This window comes from Mobula hypostoma, chromosome 6 (genome assembly GCF_963921235.1).
Source record: "Mobula hypostoma chromosome 6, sMobHyp1.1, whole genome shotgun sequence".
In the NCBI taxonomy this organism is placed as follows: Eukaryota; Metazoa; Chordata; class Chondrichthyes; order Myliobatiformes; family Myliobatidae; genus Mobula; species Mobula hypostoma.
This window is the reverse complement of record NC_086102.1, coordinates 110,066,347-110,086,298: the sequence shown is the minus strand read 5'-3', so window position 1 is coordinate 110,086,298 and position 19,952 is coordinate 110,066,347. Positions and strand designations below refer to the sequence as shown.

General features: G+C 45.4%; 2 protein-coding genes across 3 annotated transcripts in view; one reads left to right on the top strand and one right to left on the bottom strand.

Annotated features, from left to right (window-relative positions):
* aamp (angio-associated, migratory cell protein) overlaps positions 1 to 8,647 on the bottom strand; it is a 59,322-nt gene extending 50,675 nt beyond the window's left edge. Inside the window, exons 1-4 of one of the 2 annotated variants that reach the window (XM_063051449.1) lie at positions 8,294 to 8,647; positions 6,317 to 6,439; positions 3,472 to 3,591; positions 696 to 835 (exon numbers count right to left, since the gene is read on the bottom strand). In XM_063051449.1, the coding sequence (XP_062907519.1) occupies positions 696 to 835; positions 3,472 to 3,591; positions 6,317 to 6,439; positions 8,294 to 8,387 (477 nt within the window). In that variant the 5' untranslated portion in view covers positions 8,388 to 8,647. The remainder of the gene's footprint in view (positions 1 to 695; positions 836 to 3,471; positions 3,592 to 6,316; positions 6,440 to 8,293) is intronic. The other variant, XM_063051448.1, reaches the window with a different exon arrangement.
* Positions 8,648 to 8,785: 138 nt separating this feature from the next.
* Positions 8,786 to 19,038, top strand: si:ch73-71c20.5 (DUF4748 domain-containing protein). The gene is made up of 3 exons (XM_063051450.1): positions 8,786 to 8,931; positions 12,979 to 13,216; positions 18,549 to 19,038. The coding sequence occupies exons 1-3, from the start codon at positions 8,895 to 8,897 to the stop codon at positions 18,733 to 18,735; spliced, it is 462 nt and encodes a 153-aa protein (XP_062907520.1). The 5' UTR covers positions 8,786 to 8,894; the 3' UTR covers positions 18,736 to 19,038.
* The last annotated feature ends 914 nt before the right edge of the window (positions 19,039 to 19,952 follow it).

Here is a 19,952-nt window from a genome sequence, read left to right as displayed (position 1 = left end):
AGGAATATTTAAGAAACTCTTGAGATAGGCACATGGATGATGAAAAATGGAGGGCTACATAGGACAGAAGGGTTAGATGAATCTTAGATTAAAGGTTGGTGCAGCAGTGTGGGCCAAAGTCCAGTACAACTGTATAGCATTGAAGTTCCATACTGATGGGTATGGGTATGTAATTATACATTTACATACCCATACCCATCAGTATGGAACTTCAATGCTATACAGTTGTAGATCAACCCCACCAGTACTGTACCAAAGGACCATACAGAAGAACCCACTTCAGACCTGCGCTGTAACTCTATGTTATACCTTGACAGACCTTTGCCAATACTGTACCCCTGTAAATACAGTGTTAGACCTTTGCCCAGTACGAATGCTATACAGTGACAGACTTGTATGTACCTACACGATACACAGCATTTCCAGATGCTGGAAATCTTGAGCAATACACACAAAATGCCGGAGGAACAAGCAAGTCAGACAGCACTCATGAAGAGGAACAAACTGTGAATGTTTCAGGCCAAGACCCTTCATCAGGTCTGAAATGTTGACTGTTTATTCTCTCCCATACATACTGCCCGATTCGCTGCCCTCCGCCAGCATTTTGTGTGCACAGTAACAAGCTGTATGCCCAAGCACTGCTCTCCAATTGCTCTTTTGACAGCTTTAAATTAGGTACTGTGGGCATTAGGTACCTGCAGGTCGCCTACTTCAAATGACCAAATTTCCTCCTTGGTTTCGACTTTCCAGACTTTGATTAAGCCGCTCATGTCTCCCGTTACAAGCAGAGCCGAATCGTAACTGAAGGAGGCGGAGATGACAGAATCATTGTGGCCTATGTGAGAGATGAAATCCAAATCAACAAATAACACACCAAACAACTGCTGTTACCCAGAAAGGGAGTCATCATCCGTCTCAGCACCACCCATAATGCTGATCCATTTTAATCCCACCTGCCTTCACATAGCTACACAACAGTGTAGTAGAGTCGGCCTTCCTTATCCGCGAGTTCCGCATGCGCGAATTCAACCAACCGCGAATCGAGAAAACCTGGAAGTGCTCTTCCAACACTTGTTGTTCGAACATGTACAGACTTTTTTTTCTTGCCATTACTCTCTAAACAATGCAGTATAACAACTATTTTACCTATCATTTACATTGTATTAGGTATTATAAGTAATCTAGAGATGATTTAAAGTATACGGGAGGATGTGCGTAGGTTATCGTGGATTGGGATCGGAAAAAAAACGGAAGTAAGTGGGAACAGGTACATCCGGTATTATTTACCGTCAGTTAGTCAAACGTTTGTCTTAGTATATAGTATATATTTTACCTTACTATGCATATAAAACATGTAAGAAACGTATGTTTCAGCACCGGGCTCGGAAACGGAAATTCTCCAGTTCAATCCAGTGATAGACCGCTCCTGAGTGCACTGTCCATCCCTGCTGGGTTGATGTGGAGAATCGAGAATCAAAAACCCAAAACCCCAAAACCCAGTAATTAAACCACTGCGTTGCTTAGTAATAATTGTAGCTTTCATCGGGGCACGGATTTTCTCACTTTATCCTTTAAAATTGTTCCGATCGTTGACCGACTGTAGCCTAATGCTTTTCCAATGACCAATGGCGTTTCACTTCTTTTCAATCGCTTTATTATTTCCATTTTATTTTAAATCGCGATTGTGATTATTTTCATGAACAGAAGCACTGCAGATTCAGAGCTCTACCGCGGGGTCCTAATGTCCACCGCATTGAGACAGGTTGAATAAGGGACTTGAGTATCCGCGTTTTTTGGTATCCGCAAGGGGGCCCAGAATCAATCCCTCGCAGATAAGGAGGGCCAACTATAGTTTGTGCATTGCATTACAGTGACAGCCAGCGGTCATTGATCCAGGTTCAAATTCCACCACTATCAGTAAGGAGTTTTTACATTCTCCCCATGACTAGGTGGGATTGCTCCCACATTCAATAGACGTATGCATTAGGGTAAGTGAGTTGTGGGAACGCTGTTGGCACCGGAAACATAGCAACACTTGCGGGCTGCCCAGCACAATTCTCACTGATTTGATTTGAAACAAACGTCACAGTTCACTGCATGTTTTGATGTACACGTGACAAATAAAGCAGTACAGTGCAACACATTTTAAAAAGTTACCATAGGTAACAAAAAGATATATATATATAATAAATAAGTATGGCAAAAAGAAAGCAAAGTGGTGATGTACTGTTCACGGGTTCATGGACCATTCAGAAATCAGATGGTGGAGGGGAAAAAGCTGCTCCTAAAACACAAGTACGTGCCTTCAGGCTCCTGTACCTTCCCCCTGATGGCAGTAATAAGAAGATTAAGAGGAGGTAGAAAGGCTTGTCAAATGGTGTGAGCACTACATGTTAAGTCTCCATAAGGAGATGATTGTTGACTTCAGGAAGGAGCAGGTCAACTTTTCTTTGTACATCAAAGGCCCTGCCGTGCGGAGTGAAGAACATAAAGTTCCTTGGTGTGCATTCAACGGATGATCTCACCTGGACCCAGAACAAGTCTTCATTAGTCAAGGCATCTATACTTTGAGAAGATTGAGGAATTCCAGCTCCCTGCCCCCATTCTAAAAACTTTCTACAGGACATTGACAGTGTCCTGACTGGCTGCATTATTTTGTAATTCAGAAGTTGTAAGGCAAGACACTACAGAGGATAGTATAAACCACCGAGAGTACCACCAGGGTCTCCCTCACCTCTATTTGTGACATTTACCGGAAACATTGTATACAATGGGCCCAAAACATTCTTAAGGATCCTTACCACCCATTTCACAATCTCTCTGACCCACTACCATCAGAAGGAGATACAGGAGCATCAGGACTAGGACTGTCAGACTGGGTAACAGCTTCTTCCCTCAGAATGCCCTGTCACCAATGAGGTTTCATCACGAGGACAGTGAGCTGTTTACCTGTGCTGCAAACTACATGCACTTTGATTTACATTTTATTAACTTGCTCGTGATATTTTGTTTTATGTGCTGTGTGTGACATATGCTTTGTGGGCGCAAGCGGCAGAGAGGAACGTTGTTTTGTTTGGTTGTATATATGTACTGTCAAATAACTTGAACTTGAGGATGGTGTAAGTACTTCAGGGCAGTTGCCACCTTCTTGAAGTACTGCACTTTGAAGATTTCCTGGATGGTGAGGAGGATAGTGCTTATGATGGAGCTGGCTGAGTTTACAACCTTCTGCAACTTTTTCCAATCCTGTGCATTTGCCCCTGTATACCAGATAGTGATGCAACCAGTTAAGAATGTTCTCCACTGTTCATCTACATAAATTTGTTAGAGTCTTTAGTGATAAAACTTACCTTGCAAATCACCTTAAACTTTCCTCTCATTTTAAACCTTCCCTGTGGTACTTGAGATTTCCCACCCTAGTAATGAAATTATCAAACTGCAATCTGGCTATTAGCTCAGTGAGCCTGTTACCTGTACACACCAACAGCACTTCACCATCACTCACTCTCCACACGTAGGCCATATCGTCTTCGCCACCAGACACGGCCAGCGTGTTGGTCTTGGGGTCCAAACTCAAGCAGAATACAGCCTCTGAAAAGAACATTAGGCTTACATTAGGCTTACCGTGAATCACGGAGTTTTAGAGACTATGTGCTATTGAAACTCAGAAAGCTGTTGTCCTTTACAGTTCAAAAGGGGGGAAATGGTGGAAATTTCAGCAGTGCAAGGGCTAAAATAGTGTGCAAACAGAACAGAGCATGGACACTTTGTACAGCTTTTGAGTTACCTGCTTAAGAGACACGGCATGGAATGAGGCCCTTTGTACCTCGCCACCCAGCTACCCACTGATTTAACCCCAGACTAACCATGGAACAATTTACAATAAACAGTACGTTTGGAAACTGAAGCACCTGGAGAAAACCCACACACACATGGGAAGGAACGCACAAACTAGCTTAGAGGACACTGAAATTGAAGTCAGACACACAAGCTGTAATAGAGTCACGGCAACTGCTACACTACACGGTGCCCCGTAAATACCACCAACTGTAAAGCAGAAGGAGGAGGCCATCTGGCCCATCGTGCTATGTGTTCCCATTACGTGGTCTCCCCTACTCTCACACCATTACAGCAGTGTCTCTGATTTCTATGTGTTGAAGTTCCACAAGGCAACAGTCCAGATAAGCTGACAGAGACAGCGTGCAGACATAGTGCAGTCACCTAGTCTGAACAGACCTTGGAAGCTTAACTCCCCTTTGTACAGACTTTCTGTTCAAGCCTTAGAACCAAGGTCACCAGGCATACTAAGACAAAATAAAGATGCAAACAGAGAATTCTACGAATACACACTACTGGACAGTTATTTTACTAATTCTCGCATATTATTGGCCTTTAGCTCATAGGTATAATTGGTTAACACCGAAAACACATATTCTGAATCATATTCAAATATGCAAATGACAGATTTGAGAATGCGGCAAGTTTCTAATGGATCAAAATTTGCATACAACCGGTCAATTTCTGTATACAAATGGCATTTCTTTGTTCATACTTTAAAACAGATAGGACCCATGCTTGTCTCCTTGTGCACAAGTAAATAAGTGTGATTGAGGAATGAGTGCAATTGTTCAGAGTCCAGAATGATGCTATGGATACCGCTTCCCCACCGACTGCTGCATGATCCTCACTTAGTTTAAATGTGCGTCTAGACAACATTAGGGAAACACCCTTAAACCGAATCAGAGGATCCTAAAAATAGTGAATAGATTCAGATTCATTTACTTGTCATGCATACATCAAAGATACAGTGAAATACATTGCTTGTGTTAACAACCAACAAACCTAAGGATATACTAGGGATAGCTCGCAAGTGTCGTCAACACAGCATGCCCACTATTGGATTAGACTGTTTAAATGTCACTGTCTCTACAGCTTAACAATTTATACCTGCTAGTATTTTTACAATACTTATATACATGAACTGTTCAGTATGTTTCATTTTATTTATATATATTTCTCTCTCTCTCTCTCACACACACACACACACACACACACACACACACACACACACACACGTAGCTGAGTTATTCTGGCTCAGTACTTCCGTTCCATTAGTTTTTTTTATGTTTTGGAGTTACAAAACATTACAAGGTGATTATATAAAAATTAAAAGCAAGCATATAAAAATTAACTACAAGATGAATAATAATTCTACACCCTAATCTAGAAGGAAACAAAGTTAGGAGGCCTTAGATAGTAGGAAATCTTTCCCCAAAACAAAAACATTAAAAAGCTGTTGACATAATTTTAGGATAAGGAGAAAGGGATTCGAGGGTAGAGTTCTGTGCCCAGAGGGCAATGCAAGCCTGAAACACATTGCCTGAGGGGGTGATGGGGGCAGAGGGACTCTCATGGCATGGAGGTATCTAGATTAACCCTTAAAATGGCAAGCCAGTAGTTTATAGAAAAGTAGGATTAGTATAGGTAGGTACTTGATAGCTAGCATGGACTGGATTGACTAAATGGATTGCATCTTTACTTGTGATTCTTAACTTTATTAACCAAGGGTTGAAGAGACAAATAGTCCTCGGCACAATGGCCAATGAAATTTGTGTCTTATCTCCACTGCTTATTTATTTTATTTTATGTATCTAGATACAGCGTGGAACAGGTCCTTCAGGCACAACGAGTGCGCCACCCAGCAACCCACCTATTTAACCCCAGCCTAATCAAAGGATAAGTTACAATGACTAATTAACCTACTAACCCGTACATCTCTGACTGAGAGGAAACCAGAGCACCCAGAGGAAACCCACACGGTCACGAGAATGTACAGACACCTTCTGGACAGTGCTGGAATTGAACTCTAAACTCCAATCTTCTCTGGGGCACCACAGTTGCACAGCAGCTAGTGCAATGCATTACAGCACTAGCATTCAGGGAATCAATTCCTGCTTCTATCTATAAGAAGTGTGCATGCTCTCCTTGTGACTGTGTGCGTTTTCTCCTACATTCCAAAGATGTACTGGTTAAGGTTAGTATGCTCTGTTGGCACTGCAGGCTGTCCCCAGCACACCTACAGACTGACACAAACAACGCATTTCACTGTATGGCTCGATGTTTCATCGTTCATATGAGAAATAAAGATAAAAGACAAAGGTAAGAATTAGCTTTAACAAGGGGGAGGTCACTTATAGCTCTACCATCCTCAAACCTGTTTTGAAGCAATTCCGCGCACACAATTATTCTCAGCCCACAAACTACCCTCCCCAGTGAAGGGAGGAATTGAGTAAGCCTCGTAAAGTTGTTCAATTACTCGTGTGTCTGGTGAAAGTGAGATCGCTGTCATCCTGGACCACCTCCATGCTCTCATTGTCCTCGTCCTCTGTCTCCCACCCGGCATCATCTTCTGCTTCCTCCACCTCATCAACGCAGTCACCTGTGGAAGTGGATACATTTAAACATCAGCCTGAGTTATTTCACCTTTCCACAGCCAAAGGCGCCTGCCTGTATACCATCGCATCAAATCAGCCCGCACCAATCCTGTGAACCCCTGCATATATACAAGGCCAAACTCAGAGACACAAGAGACGTTGCAGATGTTGGAAATCTGAAGCAACACACACACACACAAATGCTGGTGGAACTCAGGTGGGGAATAAAGAATCGATGCTTCAGACTGAGACTCCTCATTGGGACTCCATATCATGAGTCTCGGTCTGAGATGTCAACAGATGCTGCCTGACTAGCTGAATTCCTCTAGTATTTTGTGTATGTTATTCCCCAATAAGAAACACCTCTCAGCATCTACCTTATCATTCCTGCTCAAAACTATACGCCTTTCAACAGGATAAGACTTCAAAGGAGTTTGAGTAGATTTGATATATCACCAAAGACTCTGACAAATTTCTACAGATGCACAGTGGAGAGAATTCTGATTGGTGGCATCACTGTCTGCTCTGGAGGCTCCAATGCACAGGAACAAAAGAAGCTGTGGAGTGTTCAAAGTAAAGTTATTATCAATGTACGTATAGATCACCATATACTGTCTTGAGATCCATTTTCTTGCAGGCATTCACAGTAGAAAAAATGAAATACCATAGAGTTTTACAAAAAGAGACAAGGTCTGACAACCAATGCGCAAAAGGCAAAACTGTGCAATTAAAAAGTAAAACTGAGCCCTTGAAAACGAGTCTGTGGAATCAGTACAGAGCTGTGGTGATTGACGTTACCCACGTCTGTTCAGGAGCCTCTATGGTTGCAGACACTGGAGCACCCAGAGGGAACCCCGCACAGTCACCGGGAGAACAAACTCTTTACAGACAGCGCTGGAATTGAACCCGTGTCACTGGCTCTGTAATAGTGCTACACTAACCGCTATACCATTGTGCAACCCATTTATCATTATTATAGTGAAATAATGTTAGCGTAACATTATTACAGCTCAGACCCTCAGAGGAGCTCAGAGTTCAATTCCAAAGACATCTCAAAGAAATCTGTACGTCCTCCCCATGAAATGCGTGGGTTTTCTCTGGGTGATCCAGTTCCCTCCAATGGTCTAAAGACTAACAGTTACTGATGGTTAACTGGTCAAAGTAAATTGTCCCACGATTAGGCTAGGCCCTATTCTGTGCTGTAGCTCAATAAACAAAAACAAACAATTCCTGAGCCAGGTAATGTGACACCAAAGTCTCCTGTAACTTCTTTCAAATGGTAGTAGTAAGAAGAGAGCTGGGCCTGGATGGTGGGGGTCCTTGCAGATGGATGCTACCTTCTTGTGGCAGCACTCCTTGTAGATGTGCTCGATGATGGGAATGGCTGGGCCTGTGATGGATTGGCCTTCATCCACTGCTCTCTGTAGGCTTTTCCTTTCTTGGGCATTGGTGTGGCCATACCAGGCCACGATGTAACTAGTGGGGGTGCTCCCCACTGTGCATCTATAGAAGCATGTCAAAGTTTTGGTGGGCTTATTGAATCTGCACAAACTTCTAAGCAAGTAGAGGTGCTGTCACTCCTCCTTTGCAATGGCACGTACGTGCTGGCCGTAGGATCTCCTGATATTTTGTGTGTTTTGCTTGGATTTCCAGCATCTGCAGGTTTTCCCGTCTTTCTCCTCACCCTCACCCTCCTCCCGGCCCCTCACACCCCTCATCTCAGGCATCAGCACCTCCTCAGCCCACCATGACCTCTCACATCCCTCATGACCGGCTCCTTAACCCCATGAACCCTCACCCCACCTCCAAGCCAGCCACCGACAGCCGGGTCACTCACACCCCTCATCCTCTGGCCTTACCTGCCGCCCCTTCACCTTCGTTCAGCTCGATCACCTCCACAATCTCCTCGCCGTCGTGCAGCTCCACGTGAGAACCCGGATCCTCTTCCGTCATCTTCACCCGGTTTATACTAACTAGTGAGTTAACTAACAGGCAAAGTAACACCGACCCGGAGCTTCACGCGTGCCAGGAGCCAGGCCAAAGACCGACCCACTCTGAGGAGGCGCGGCATGTAAACGTATGAATGACAGCGGGAGTGGCCAATAACAGACGGGCATCGGAATGACGTCACGTGGGACAGCCAATTACTATCGGAGAAGGCGGTTGGTCATTGCACGTTGCCCTTTGACAAGGCGCTTGGGATCTTGGAGGATCAAGTTGTTATCGGTTGGAAAATCCTCTTCCAGCAGATTCCTGTCCCGTAGACGCTGTGCCTCATCCCCTTCCTGCATTAACGCCTATCTCTCTGAAGTAAGGTCCGAGAAACGGCAGTAGGGCCCGCTTTAAACTTGTGTTTACTCCCGAGATAGACTACCATGACCATGAAGCCTTGCGCGGGCGGGTGTGCGCGCATGCGTGTACGTGCCGGGGCGAGGCACGCCGGGATCGAAGAGGAGCAGGATGGCGGTGGGTTGGAGGAGCGGCTCGTTGGCGAGAGGTAAACTCTAGGTCGTTCACCGCGGCAGGAACTCAGCCGGCTAGGCAGAAAAATGGTCGAGGTTTTGGGCTGAGTGCCTGCAGTGGCATTGAGTGTAGAGAAGGAGATGACCGAGGGCTGGCAAGCAATGCCAATAAGTCTATTGCCAAATAGCTTATTGACATTCAGGATTGTTTAATGTCATTTCCAGTACACAAGTGTAAAGGAGAATGAAATAATTGTTACTGCTGATCCGAAGCTGTACAGAAAAATCAGAGTAGGATCAAGAACCTAATAATGAAAAAAATACATATATAGCTTACATACATAGATCAATTGCATGTCTCTATGTCCAGGAGTGTCTGTACATGAGGTGACTCTGACAGGAAATGATAAAGTACTAATAGTTGGGGTAGTGGAGGGGTGGGTTAGTGAATGGAGGTGTTGATCAGCCGCACTTCTTGGGGAAAGTCTCTGTTTTCGAGTCTGCTGGTCCCGACGTGGATGCTGCGTAGCCTCCTTCCCGATGGGAGTGAGACAAACAGTCCATGAGCAGATGGTGGGATCCTTCATGATGTTACTGGCCCTTTTCCAGCACCTTGCTCTGTATATGCCCTTGATGGGCTGGCGATGCTTTGGGCGGTTTTGACTACCTGTTGTAGAGCTTCCTGCCTCCTGCAGTGCATTTTCCGTACCGAGCAGTAATGCTGCTTGCTGGGATGCTCAGTACTTCATATCTGCAGAATGATGTGAGTGTAGATGTGCAAAGTCCAGCTCTCTTCAGCCTCCTCAGTAGAGGCATCGGTGAGCTTTCTTGACTGTGTAGGATGAGCTCTGGTACCATGAGCGGTTGTCTGAGATGTGCATTCCCAGGAGTCTGAAAATGCTTGCAGCTTCCACTGCTATGCTGCCAATGTAAAGGGAGGTGCGAGTTCTGAAGTCGATAAGACTATAAGACATAGGAGCATTCAATAGTTTCAATGAGATCCCCCCCTCCCCCCATTCTTCTAAACTCTAAACTCCAGCAAGTACAGGGCCAGAGCCACCAGACACTCTTGTTACCCTTTCAATTCCGGGGATCATTCTTGTGAAAATAATTGTTGTGATGCGTCCAGTGTGGTAGTGTAGTGGATTAGTGCTGGTCGCGCTCACTTTCAGCTTCCACTGCTGGCTAGCAGTCTTGCAAAAAGGAGAGCTGAATGTGTGAGCTTCTCCCTGCCAGTACACAGCCAACAGCAAGCCTCATGTAGTGCCGCCTCGCTGGCGACACACGGAAATTCACCTCCTTTCGGACTCAGGCTGAACTGCAGGGGACAGGGAGGAGGTCTGGCCCCTGCACACGTAGCACGCAGGCGCACCTGTGTGTGAATCGAGACCCAGGTCCCCCAGCCGTGGGTAAATAGTCCCAATGCTTTGTGGGCAGCCTCGAGAGAGATGTGGATTGTGAGCGTGGTTACAGTGAAGGGTGGCTTCAGCGCTTCAAGCAGTGACATGCTGTAAAAAATTGTGCAGTGTGTGATTAAAAATGGTCAGCAGACAAAATTGCTGGCGAGTTCACTAAGTTAGTTTCTGATGAAAATTAAATTTAAAATTTAAGGATGAAACTGCCTTGTATTGGCCTATTAACCTGATTTTTAAAATATGGAATACAATACTGCCGCACTTTATAAAATGCCAATCTACTATAGCTAAAATCATCCTTTTCCCTTTGGAGGGAAGGAGGATGAGAGGTGACTTGATAGATGTGTTATCTATCAGGCATAGACTGAGTGGATAGCCAGAGATTTCTTCCTGTAGCAGCAATGGGTCCCGTGGCAGCAGGGGACATAATTTTAAGGTGACTGGAGGAAAGTTTCGGGCCGGGGTGGTGGCAGAGGCAGACACAGTAGGGACATTTAAGAAACTCTTGTGTATGAACATGGATTATAGAAAAAAATGGAGGGTGATGTAGAAGGAAAGGATTAGATTTATCTTGGAGTAGGTTTAAAGGTCAACACAACATATTGGGCCGAATGGCCTGTACTGTGCTGTTATATTATAGAGTCACGGAACAGTACAGCACAGATAGAGGCCCTTTTTATTGAAGTGCAATCGTGAACAATAGCCCGAACAGAATGCTGATCAAGTCAACTGGCTCCCAAAGAGAACTCTGATAGGCCAATCAGATGGTTCACTGCTGCTCAGCGGTAGAACAGGCACAAGGGTCACTAGCCCTGGACCCCAGAAACACAGCTGAGCAGAGCGGCGGAGGTATATGCTATGCGTGACCTGATCTGAAAGCATCATGTTGACTCATAACAGATCGTGTTCACAGTGGAACAGCTTAGTCAAGGATGGGGTGATCAGCACTGATAGACAAATTACACCTCCACTACCCCTTTGGACCAGTGAGTCCTCACCAACCATGGTGTCCACCCAGCTCGTCTCAATTTCCTGTGTTTGACCCATTTCCCTCTGCCCTGCCCCTGTCTGTACCTATCCAAGTGTCCCTCAAATGACACCATTGGTCTCTTTTCAACCCCTTCATCCAGCAAGTCTTTCCGTAAACTCACCATTGTGGGCATGTTATGTTGGCACCAGAAATATATGGCGATACTTAGTGATTGCCCCCAGCTCATCCATGGGTTGTATTAGTTGTTAACAAAGTGACACATTTCACAGTATGTTTCTATGTGCTGTACTGTGGTGAATAAATAAATCTGAATCTTTTGCGTGGGAATTAAGACCCTGGTTTCAGATCGAACAGTCACTTCCAGTGATCATACGGGGCGCCACGGTAGCGTAGCGGTCAGTGCAGCGCTATTACAGGTGGTGTCACTCTGCTTTTCGGAGTCAATTCCAGCACTGTTCTGTAAGGAGTCTCTGCATGCGCTCCCCATGGAATGCATGGGTTTTCCCCCGATGCTCTGGTTTCCTCCCACTGACCAAAGGCGTACTGGGTAGGTTATTTGGTCATTGTAAATTGACCCATGCTTGGATCGGGATTTATCAGGGTTGTGGGGTTGCTGGGGCGACCTGGCCAGAAGGGCCCACTCCATGCTGTATCTCTAAATACAGGGGTCCCCAACCTTTTTTGCACCACGAACCAGTTTAATATTGACAATATTCTTGAGGACCGGCCAATTGGTGGGTGGGTGTTAATCACGACCGGAATATAGGTGATAAGTCAACTAAGTCACTATAAGTGATTAATACACTCAATTTCGTTTCTAAACGGGCTTATCTAACAAATTTAATATTAAACATACTGCGCATATTTTCCCCGTATGAACATATAAAAGCATTGCAACACACCAATATCGCTGAATCAGTGGGAGCCCTGGGCTTGTTTTCCTGCAACAAGACGGTGCCATCAAGGGGTGATGGGAGACAGCGATACTCGAAGGGGGTTCCTTTATTCCGCAATTTAGTTTTCGTTGTATTCATTGCAGAGATAGGTTGGAAATGGAAGCAACGTTTTCAGTGCTTTCCTGACTATCTCAGGATATTCAGCCTGACTTTAATCCAGAATGCTGGCAGAGATGTTATGTCAAACATACTTTTCAGCCCGCCGTCATTTGCAAGCTCGAGGAGTTGATCTTCTTCCCGCGTTGACATGGATGACGCGTGGGTAATGACCTCACGTGCGTTCAAGTTCCAACAGTGGTCATGACAGGGAATGAGGAAAGGTGCAGCTAACTCATATCGTTTCGTACCGCCAAATCATATCATTTCCTTGCGGCCCAGTACTGGTCCATAGCCCGGTGGTTGGGGACCACTGTCTAAATACATAAATAAGACTTTCTGCCATAAAAAAGTGCTGGAGGAACTCAGCAGGTCAGGCGGCATCTGTGGAAGGTAAACAGTTGATATTTCGGACCAAGACCCTTCTTCAAGACTCCTGTCCAAGTCCAAGCCTTGGCCCCAAACATTAACTGTTTATTCCTCTCCATAAACGCTGACTGACCTGCTGAGTTCCTCCACCATCTGTGAACTGTGTGTTAGTCTGAATTTCCACCATCTGCAGAATCTCTTGTGTTTATGAAATTCAACCATGGTTTGACCTCTTATTCCTTGCCTCCTTCACAGGCTGTTGGTCTTTCTGCTGGCTCCAGAGCCCTGCCACTGCCTCAAGAACAGTCCTGCAGGCCCGCAGTCACCTGGCAACGGGACCGCAGCCACGCGGCGCCAGACCTATCCACTGTCACTGTGGCAACAGGCCAGCACTGCAAGCAGAGCAGCATCCCGCAGGGCCCGAGTGCAGGCGCCCAGAATACATCCCACAGCGCAAAGCCAAGAATCCGATGGGAAAGATTGGGCTGGCCTGGTGAGGTTGGGAGGGGTGTGGGTCAGTAGCTGGGTGTGGGGCGGGGGGGAGGCATCGGTTATCATGGAAGAGTACAGCACAGGAAGAGGCCCTTCAGCCCACAGTGTTGTGCCGAACCAAGTATATTAATATTCAAACACCAAGTACATTAATATTCAAATGGCCAACTAATCTAAATCCCTTATGCCAACACAATGGCCATCTCCTTCCATTTTCCTCCCTTTCATGTGTCTATGTATCTAGAAGTCTCTTAAATGTCCCTACAGTATCTGCCTCTACCACCACCCAGGCAGTCTATACCACTCTCTGTGTAAAAACTTGCCCCTCACATCTCCTTTGAAACGATACCTTCTCACCTTAAGTGCATGCCCTCTGGTATTAGACATTTCAACCCTTGGAGAAAGATACTGTCTGTGTACTCTATCATAATCTTATGAACCTCTATCAGATCTCCCCTCTGCCTCCACCCCTCCAACCCATTCGCCCAACTGTTTGTTATAGCACATGCTCTCTAATCCAGGCAGCATCCTGGTAAACTAGTTCTGCAAACCTCTTCGGTTCTTTGCCTTTGTTCTCCCTTCCCCCGGTTCCTTTCTAGTACACTGGAAATGCTGGTGATTGTGAGGGTCTCACGTTACAGTCACTCTGACCGAGCCAGCATGTCTTATGGGAGATTGCCTGTTGAAAATTTACTATCAAAGTACATGTATGTACGTACTAGCCTAGTATATAAGAGCGTATTTTTTCAGCAATATAATGAAGAACCCCACCCATCCTGTTGATCGACTGTTCGTTCTTCCACTCCCATCAGGGGGGAGGCAATAGATAATAGGTGCAGAAGTAGACCATTCAGCCCTTCGAGCCTGCACTGCCATCCTGAGATCATGGCTGATCATCTACTATCAATACCCGGTTCCTGCCTTGTCCCCATAACCCTTGATTCCCCTATCCATAAGATACCTATCTGGCTCCTTCTTGAAAGCATCTAGAGAATTGGCCTACACTGCCTTCTGAGGCAGTGCGTTCCACACCTCCACAACTCTCTGGGAGAAGTAGTTCCTCCTAACTCTGTCCTAAATAACCTACCCCTTATTCTTAAACCATGCCCTATGGAACTGGACTCTCCCAGCATCTGGAACATATTTCCTGCCTCTATCTTGTCCAATCCCTTAATAATCTTATATGTCTCAATCAGATCCCCCCTTAATCTCCTTAATTCCAGCGTGTACAAGCTCAGTCTCTCTAACCTCTCTGCGTAAGACAGTCCGGACATCCCAGGAATTAACCTAGTGAACCTACGCTGCACCTCCTCCACAGCCAGGATGTCCTTCCTTAACCCTGGAGACCAAAACTGCACACAGTACTCCAGGTGTGGTCTTACCAGGGCCCCGTACAAATGCAAAAGGATTTCCTTGCTCTTGGACTCAATTCCCTTTGTAATAAAGGCCAACATTCCATTAGTCTTCTTCACTGCCTGCTGCACTTGCTCATTCATCTTCAGAGACTGATGAACAAGTACTCCTAGATCTCTTTGTATTTCACCCTTACCTAACTCCACACTGTTCAGATAATAATCTGCCTTCCTGTTCTTGCTCCCAAAATGAATAACCTCACACTTATTCACATTAAACGCCATCTGCCAAGTTTCTGCCCACTCACCCAGCCTATCCAACTCACCTTGAATTCTCCTAACATCCTCATCACATGTCACACTGCCACTCAGCTTAGTATCATCAGCAAACTTGCTGATGTTATTCACAATGCCTTCCTCTAAATCATTGACGTAAATCGTAAACAGCTGTGGTCCCAATACCGAGCCCTGTGACACCCCACTAGTCACCACCTGCCATTCCGAGAAACACCCATTCACTGCCACCCTTTGCTTTCTATCTGCCAACCAGTTTTCTATCCACGTCAATATCCTCCCCCCAATGCCATGAGCTCTGATTTTACCCACCAATCTCCTATGTGGTACCTTATCAAATGCCTGTAGCGTCCACTCCGGGACCACCAGACTCAAGAACAATTACTTTCCCCAAACCATCAGGCTGATCAATGTCTCCACCACTACTTTATCATTTCCTGTCAGAGTTACCTTACGTACAGAGACTCCTGTTCCTAGCGTCACTTCATGTACGTACAATCGGTCTATGTATACAAGCTAATCTTAAATACTTACTACGTTCTTTATGGATGTTGTATTTTTAATATGCTGCGTCAGATCTGAAATAACAATCATTTCCTTCTCCTTTACTTTGTGTACTGCCGAATGACAATAAATAATCTTGAATGACAAACAACCAATGTGCAAATAAAAAATAATACTGAGAATATGAGTTGTGAAGAGTCTGAAAGTGAACCCTTAGGTCAGAATCTGTTCAGAGTCGGCCATAAGACACATGAGCGGAGTGAGGCCATTCAGCCCATCAAGTCTGCTCCACCATACCATCATGGCTGATCTATTATCCCTCTCAACCACATTTTCCCTGTAACCTTTCACATCCTGACAAATCAAGAGCCTATCAACCTCTATATACCCAATGACTTGGTCTCCATAGCCATCTATCCCAATGAATTCCTTGACTTACCACCTTCTGGCTAAAGAAAATCTTCCTCATCTCTGTTCTAAATGGACATTCCTCTATTCTAAGGCTGTGTCCTCTGGTCCTGGGTGTCCCCATTATAGGGAACATCCTCTAACCATCCACTATATCTAGGCTTTTCAATACTCTATAGGTTTCAATAAGATCCCCTCTCATTCTTATAAACTCCAGTGAGTACAAGGCCTTGAGCTATTACATACTCATCCTGTGATAACCCTTTCATTCCTGGAATCATTCTCGTGAATCTCCTCTGGGCCCTCTCCATTACCAGCACATTTTTTCTTAGATAAGGGGCCCAAAACTGCTCACCATACACCCTAGTGTGGTCTCACCAATGCCATATAAAGCCTCAGTATCACATCCTTGCTTCTATATTCCAGTCCTCTCAAAATGAATGCTAATGTTGCATTTGTCTTCCTTACCATTGGCACAACCTGCAAATTAACCTGCAGGGAATCCTGCATGAGGACTCTGAAGTCTATATGCACGTCTGATTTTTGAATTTTCTCCCCAGTTAGAAAATAATTTATGCCTTTATTCCTTCTACCAAAGTGCATGACCATACATGTCCTCCTACACCTGTCCCTACACCTCCTCTCTTGCCACCATTCAGGGCCCCAAACAGTCCTTCCAGGTGAGGCAACACTTCACTTGTGCGTCTGTGGGGGTCAACTATTGCATCCAGAGCTCCTGGTGTGGCCCCCTCTACATCGGTGAAACCCGATGCAGATTGGGGGACCACTCCGTCCACCACAACAGACAGGATCTCCCAGTAGCCACCCACTTCAACTCTGCTTCCCACTCCCATTCAGATATGTCCATACATGGCCTCCTCTACTGCCATGATGAGGCGAAACTCAGGTTGGAGGAGCAACAACTCATATACCGTCTAGGTAGTCTCCAGCCCCTTGGTATGAACATGGAATTCTCCAACTTCCGGTAATTCCCTCCCCCTCCCTTCCTCTATCCCTCTGTCACTCTGCCCCCTCCCCCAGCTGCCTATCACCTCCCTCTTGTTTCCACCTCCTTCTACTACCCATTGTGTTTTCCCCTATTCCTTCTTCACCTTTCCTGCCTATCACCTCCCTGATTCCCCTCCCCCACCCCTTTATCTTTCCCCTTACCGGTTTTTCACCTGGAACCTACCAGCCTTCTCCTTCCCACCCTCCTCCCACCTTCTTTATAGGGCCTCTGCCCCTTCCCTCTTCAGTCCTGACGAAGGGTTCCGGCCCGAAACGTCGACTGATCTTTTCCACGGATGCTGCCCGACCTGCTGATTTCCTCCAGCGTGTTCTGAGTGTTGCTTTGACCCCAGCATCTGCAGATTATTTTGTGTTTACGTGTCCTCGCCACCGTTGAAGACATCTTCAAAAAGTGGCATTCATCATTAGGGACTCCCACGACCCAAGACGTGCTCTATTCACATTACTGCCGTCAGGGAGGAGAGACAGTTCAAGGTTATTGTTATTCAACTGTATACGGGTAACCTCCAAATGAAATAGCATTCCTCCAGACTAGGATATAACTCACACACACAATGTAGTGTTACCACAAATAAATTAACTTAATAAAATAAATTCCAGAAGATTGACATTTACCATAACGTGCATTTATGACACCAAGTTAAAAAGTACACAGTATAATGCTTCTGGTTCTTCATCCGTCAAGAGATCTGTGTGGTGGCAGGGAGCCAAGTAGTCTCACAGCCTGAGGAAAGAAGCTGTTTCCCATCCTAACAGTCCTTTCCCTAATACTACGGTACCTCCTGCCTGTTGGGAGGGAGGGTGAAAAGAGATTGTTGGATGGATGCGAATGATCCTTTACAATGCTAAGGGCCCTATGTACGCCGCTCTCCTGATAAATGTCTCAGATGGGTGGGAGAGAGCTCTCGATGATCCTCTCAGCAATCGGCACAATCCTCTGGAGGGTCTTGCGGTTGAAGGCACACACTCAATATTTCAGTCTCAGTTTCTTCCCCTCCGTGATCCAATTTCCCAGAGGTCGGTGAACCCATGAAAACTATGTCATTGCTTTTGCTGTCTTTTTGCACTACTTATTTATTTAGGTATATATTTCTTACTGTAATTTATAGCACATTTTATGTATTACACTGTAATACAGAAAGAATAGATAGAAGAATGAGAGGGGATCTTATTGAAACGTACTTGCTGCTGCAAAATAAATTTCACAACGTATGTCAATGATGATAAACCTGATCGCATTTTGATTCTGAAGTTATCCATGCCAGTTCAGGAGCCTGATAGTTGAGGAGTAATAGCTATTTCTTGTTAATGGGGAGGGTTGTGCCCATGATGGAGCTGGCTGAGCCGACACCCTCTGCAGTCTCTTGTAATCCTGGGCTTTGGAGCTTCCCTGTCAGTCTACATACCAAATCTCCATTTGGCCCATTGAGTGCTCTGCCATTCCATCATGGCTGGTTTATTATTCATCTCAACCCCATTCTCCTGCCTTCTCCTCATAACTTTTGATGCCCTCAAACTCCTAATGAAATTTAGGTGCTGGCATGCCTTCTTCGTGATTGCATCAATAGGTTGGGCCCAGGGCAGATGCTCAGAGACTTTGATGCAGTGATTGGGCTGTATTGTCAAGGGGCCAGTCTCTGACACGTAGACAGGGCTGTCCCCCTTTCGCATTGTTTTATTCTGATAGTATTTTACTTCCTGGCTCTGCCGATGATAGTCATCCCCTTTCACTTTGCTTTGTTGCAGGCTAATTGGTCTCCCATCTGGGATCATCACCTTCCTCCTTGCGAAGCGAGAGGTGGACAAGAACCGGCTGAAACAGCTTAAGGTCAGGCAGCGGATGAAGAGTGCCAATGAGGGCGATTATCAAAGTGAGCGTTACAGGCGAGATGTAGAGGAGAATGAGACCAGAGCTGTGAGCAGGTCAACGTGATGGGGGTGGAACCCCTGACATCTTGGTCACCACTTCCCTCCAATGGCTTGGCCAATCTGGCTCTGCCTTTGTCTCCCTCTAATCTCAGGTCCAGTCTCCGGACAACACAGGATCAATGGAGGTGTATGGACAGTTGCCGTTTCAGCCCGAGACCCTTCACCTGGACTCCTCAAAGTTCAAAGTAAATTTATTACACAAGTACTTATATGTCACCTTGAGAAAAACTATACTTAACAAAAATTGATAAAAATCCAATGTGGAAAAGAGGACAAATTGTGAAAATAATAAAGTAAATAAATAATACTGAGTTCTAGAGTTCTTGAAAGAGAGTCCATAGGCCGTGGAATCCATTGAGTGAAATTATCCACACTGGTTCGGGAGCCTGATGGTGTAAGGTAGTAACTGTTTCTGAACTGATGGTCTGGGACCCAAGGCTTGTGTACCTGCTGCCCAATGGTAGTAGGGAGAAAACAGCATGGCCTGGATGGGGGTCCTTGATATGGATCTGCTTTCTTGTGGCAGCGCTGCTTGTAAATGTGCTCAGTGCTGGGGAGGACTTTATCCGTGATGGACTGAGCTACATCCACTACGTTCTGTAGGCTTTTCCGTTCCTGGGCATTGGTGTTTCCATATATGGCAATGATGCAACTAACCAGGATACTCTCCTCTGTGCATCTATAGAAGTTTGTCAAAGTTTTAGATGACATGCCAAATCTACGCAAACTCCTAAGAAAGTAGACGTGCTGTCATGCCTTCTTTGTGGTGGTATTTACGTGCTGGTCCCATGACAGATCGTATGACATGGTGACACCAAGGAATTTAAAATTATTGACCCTCTCCACTTCCGATACACTAACGACCCCCGGTTTCTTGTAATTGATAATTATCTCTGGTTTTGCTGACATTGAGTGAGAGGATGTTGTGGCAAGACTCAGATGGATCTTCAGCCTTTCTTGTATATGCTGATGCTGAACCTTTGATTTGGCCAACAGCAGTGGTGTTGTCAGCAAACTTAAATATGACATTGGAGTTGTACTTAGCCACACAATCGTAGGTGTAAGGCGAGTAGAGCAGGGGGATAGGCACAGAGCCTTGTGAAGCACATGTGCTGATCTGGAAGGGTCTCAACCCAAAACATCTAAAGATTAAAAATTAACTTTATTTGTCACATGTATATCAAAACACACAGAAATGTGTAATTTGTGTCAACGACTAAC

Bases quoted from the DNA above. Each gene is read 5' to 3' on its own strand.
- si:ch73-71c20.5 (XM_063051450.1), top strand. From the start codon at position 8,895: ATGGCGGTGGGTTGGAGGAGCGGCTCGTTGGCGAGAG. The intron at 8,932-12,978 runs GTAAACTCTAGG...CCTCCTTCACAG, and splicing joins GAGCGGCTCGTTGGCGAGAG to GCTGTTGGTCTTTCTGCTGG. The intron at 13,217-18,548 runs GTGAGGTTGGGA...GCTTTGTTGCAG, and splicing joins GGAAAGATTGGGCTGGCCTG to GCTAATTGGTCTCCCATCTG.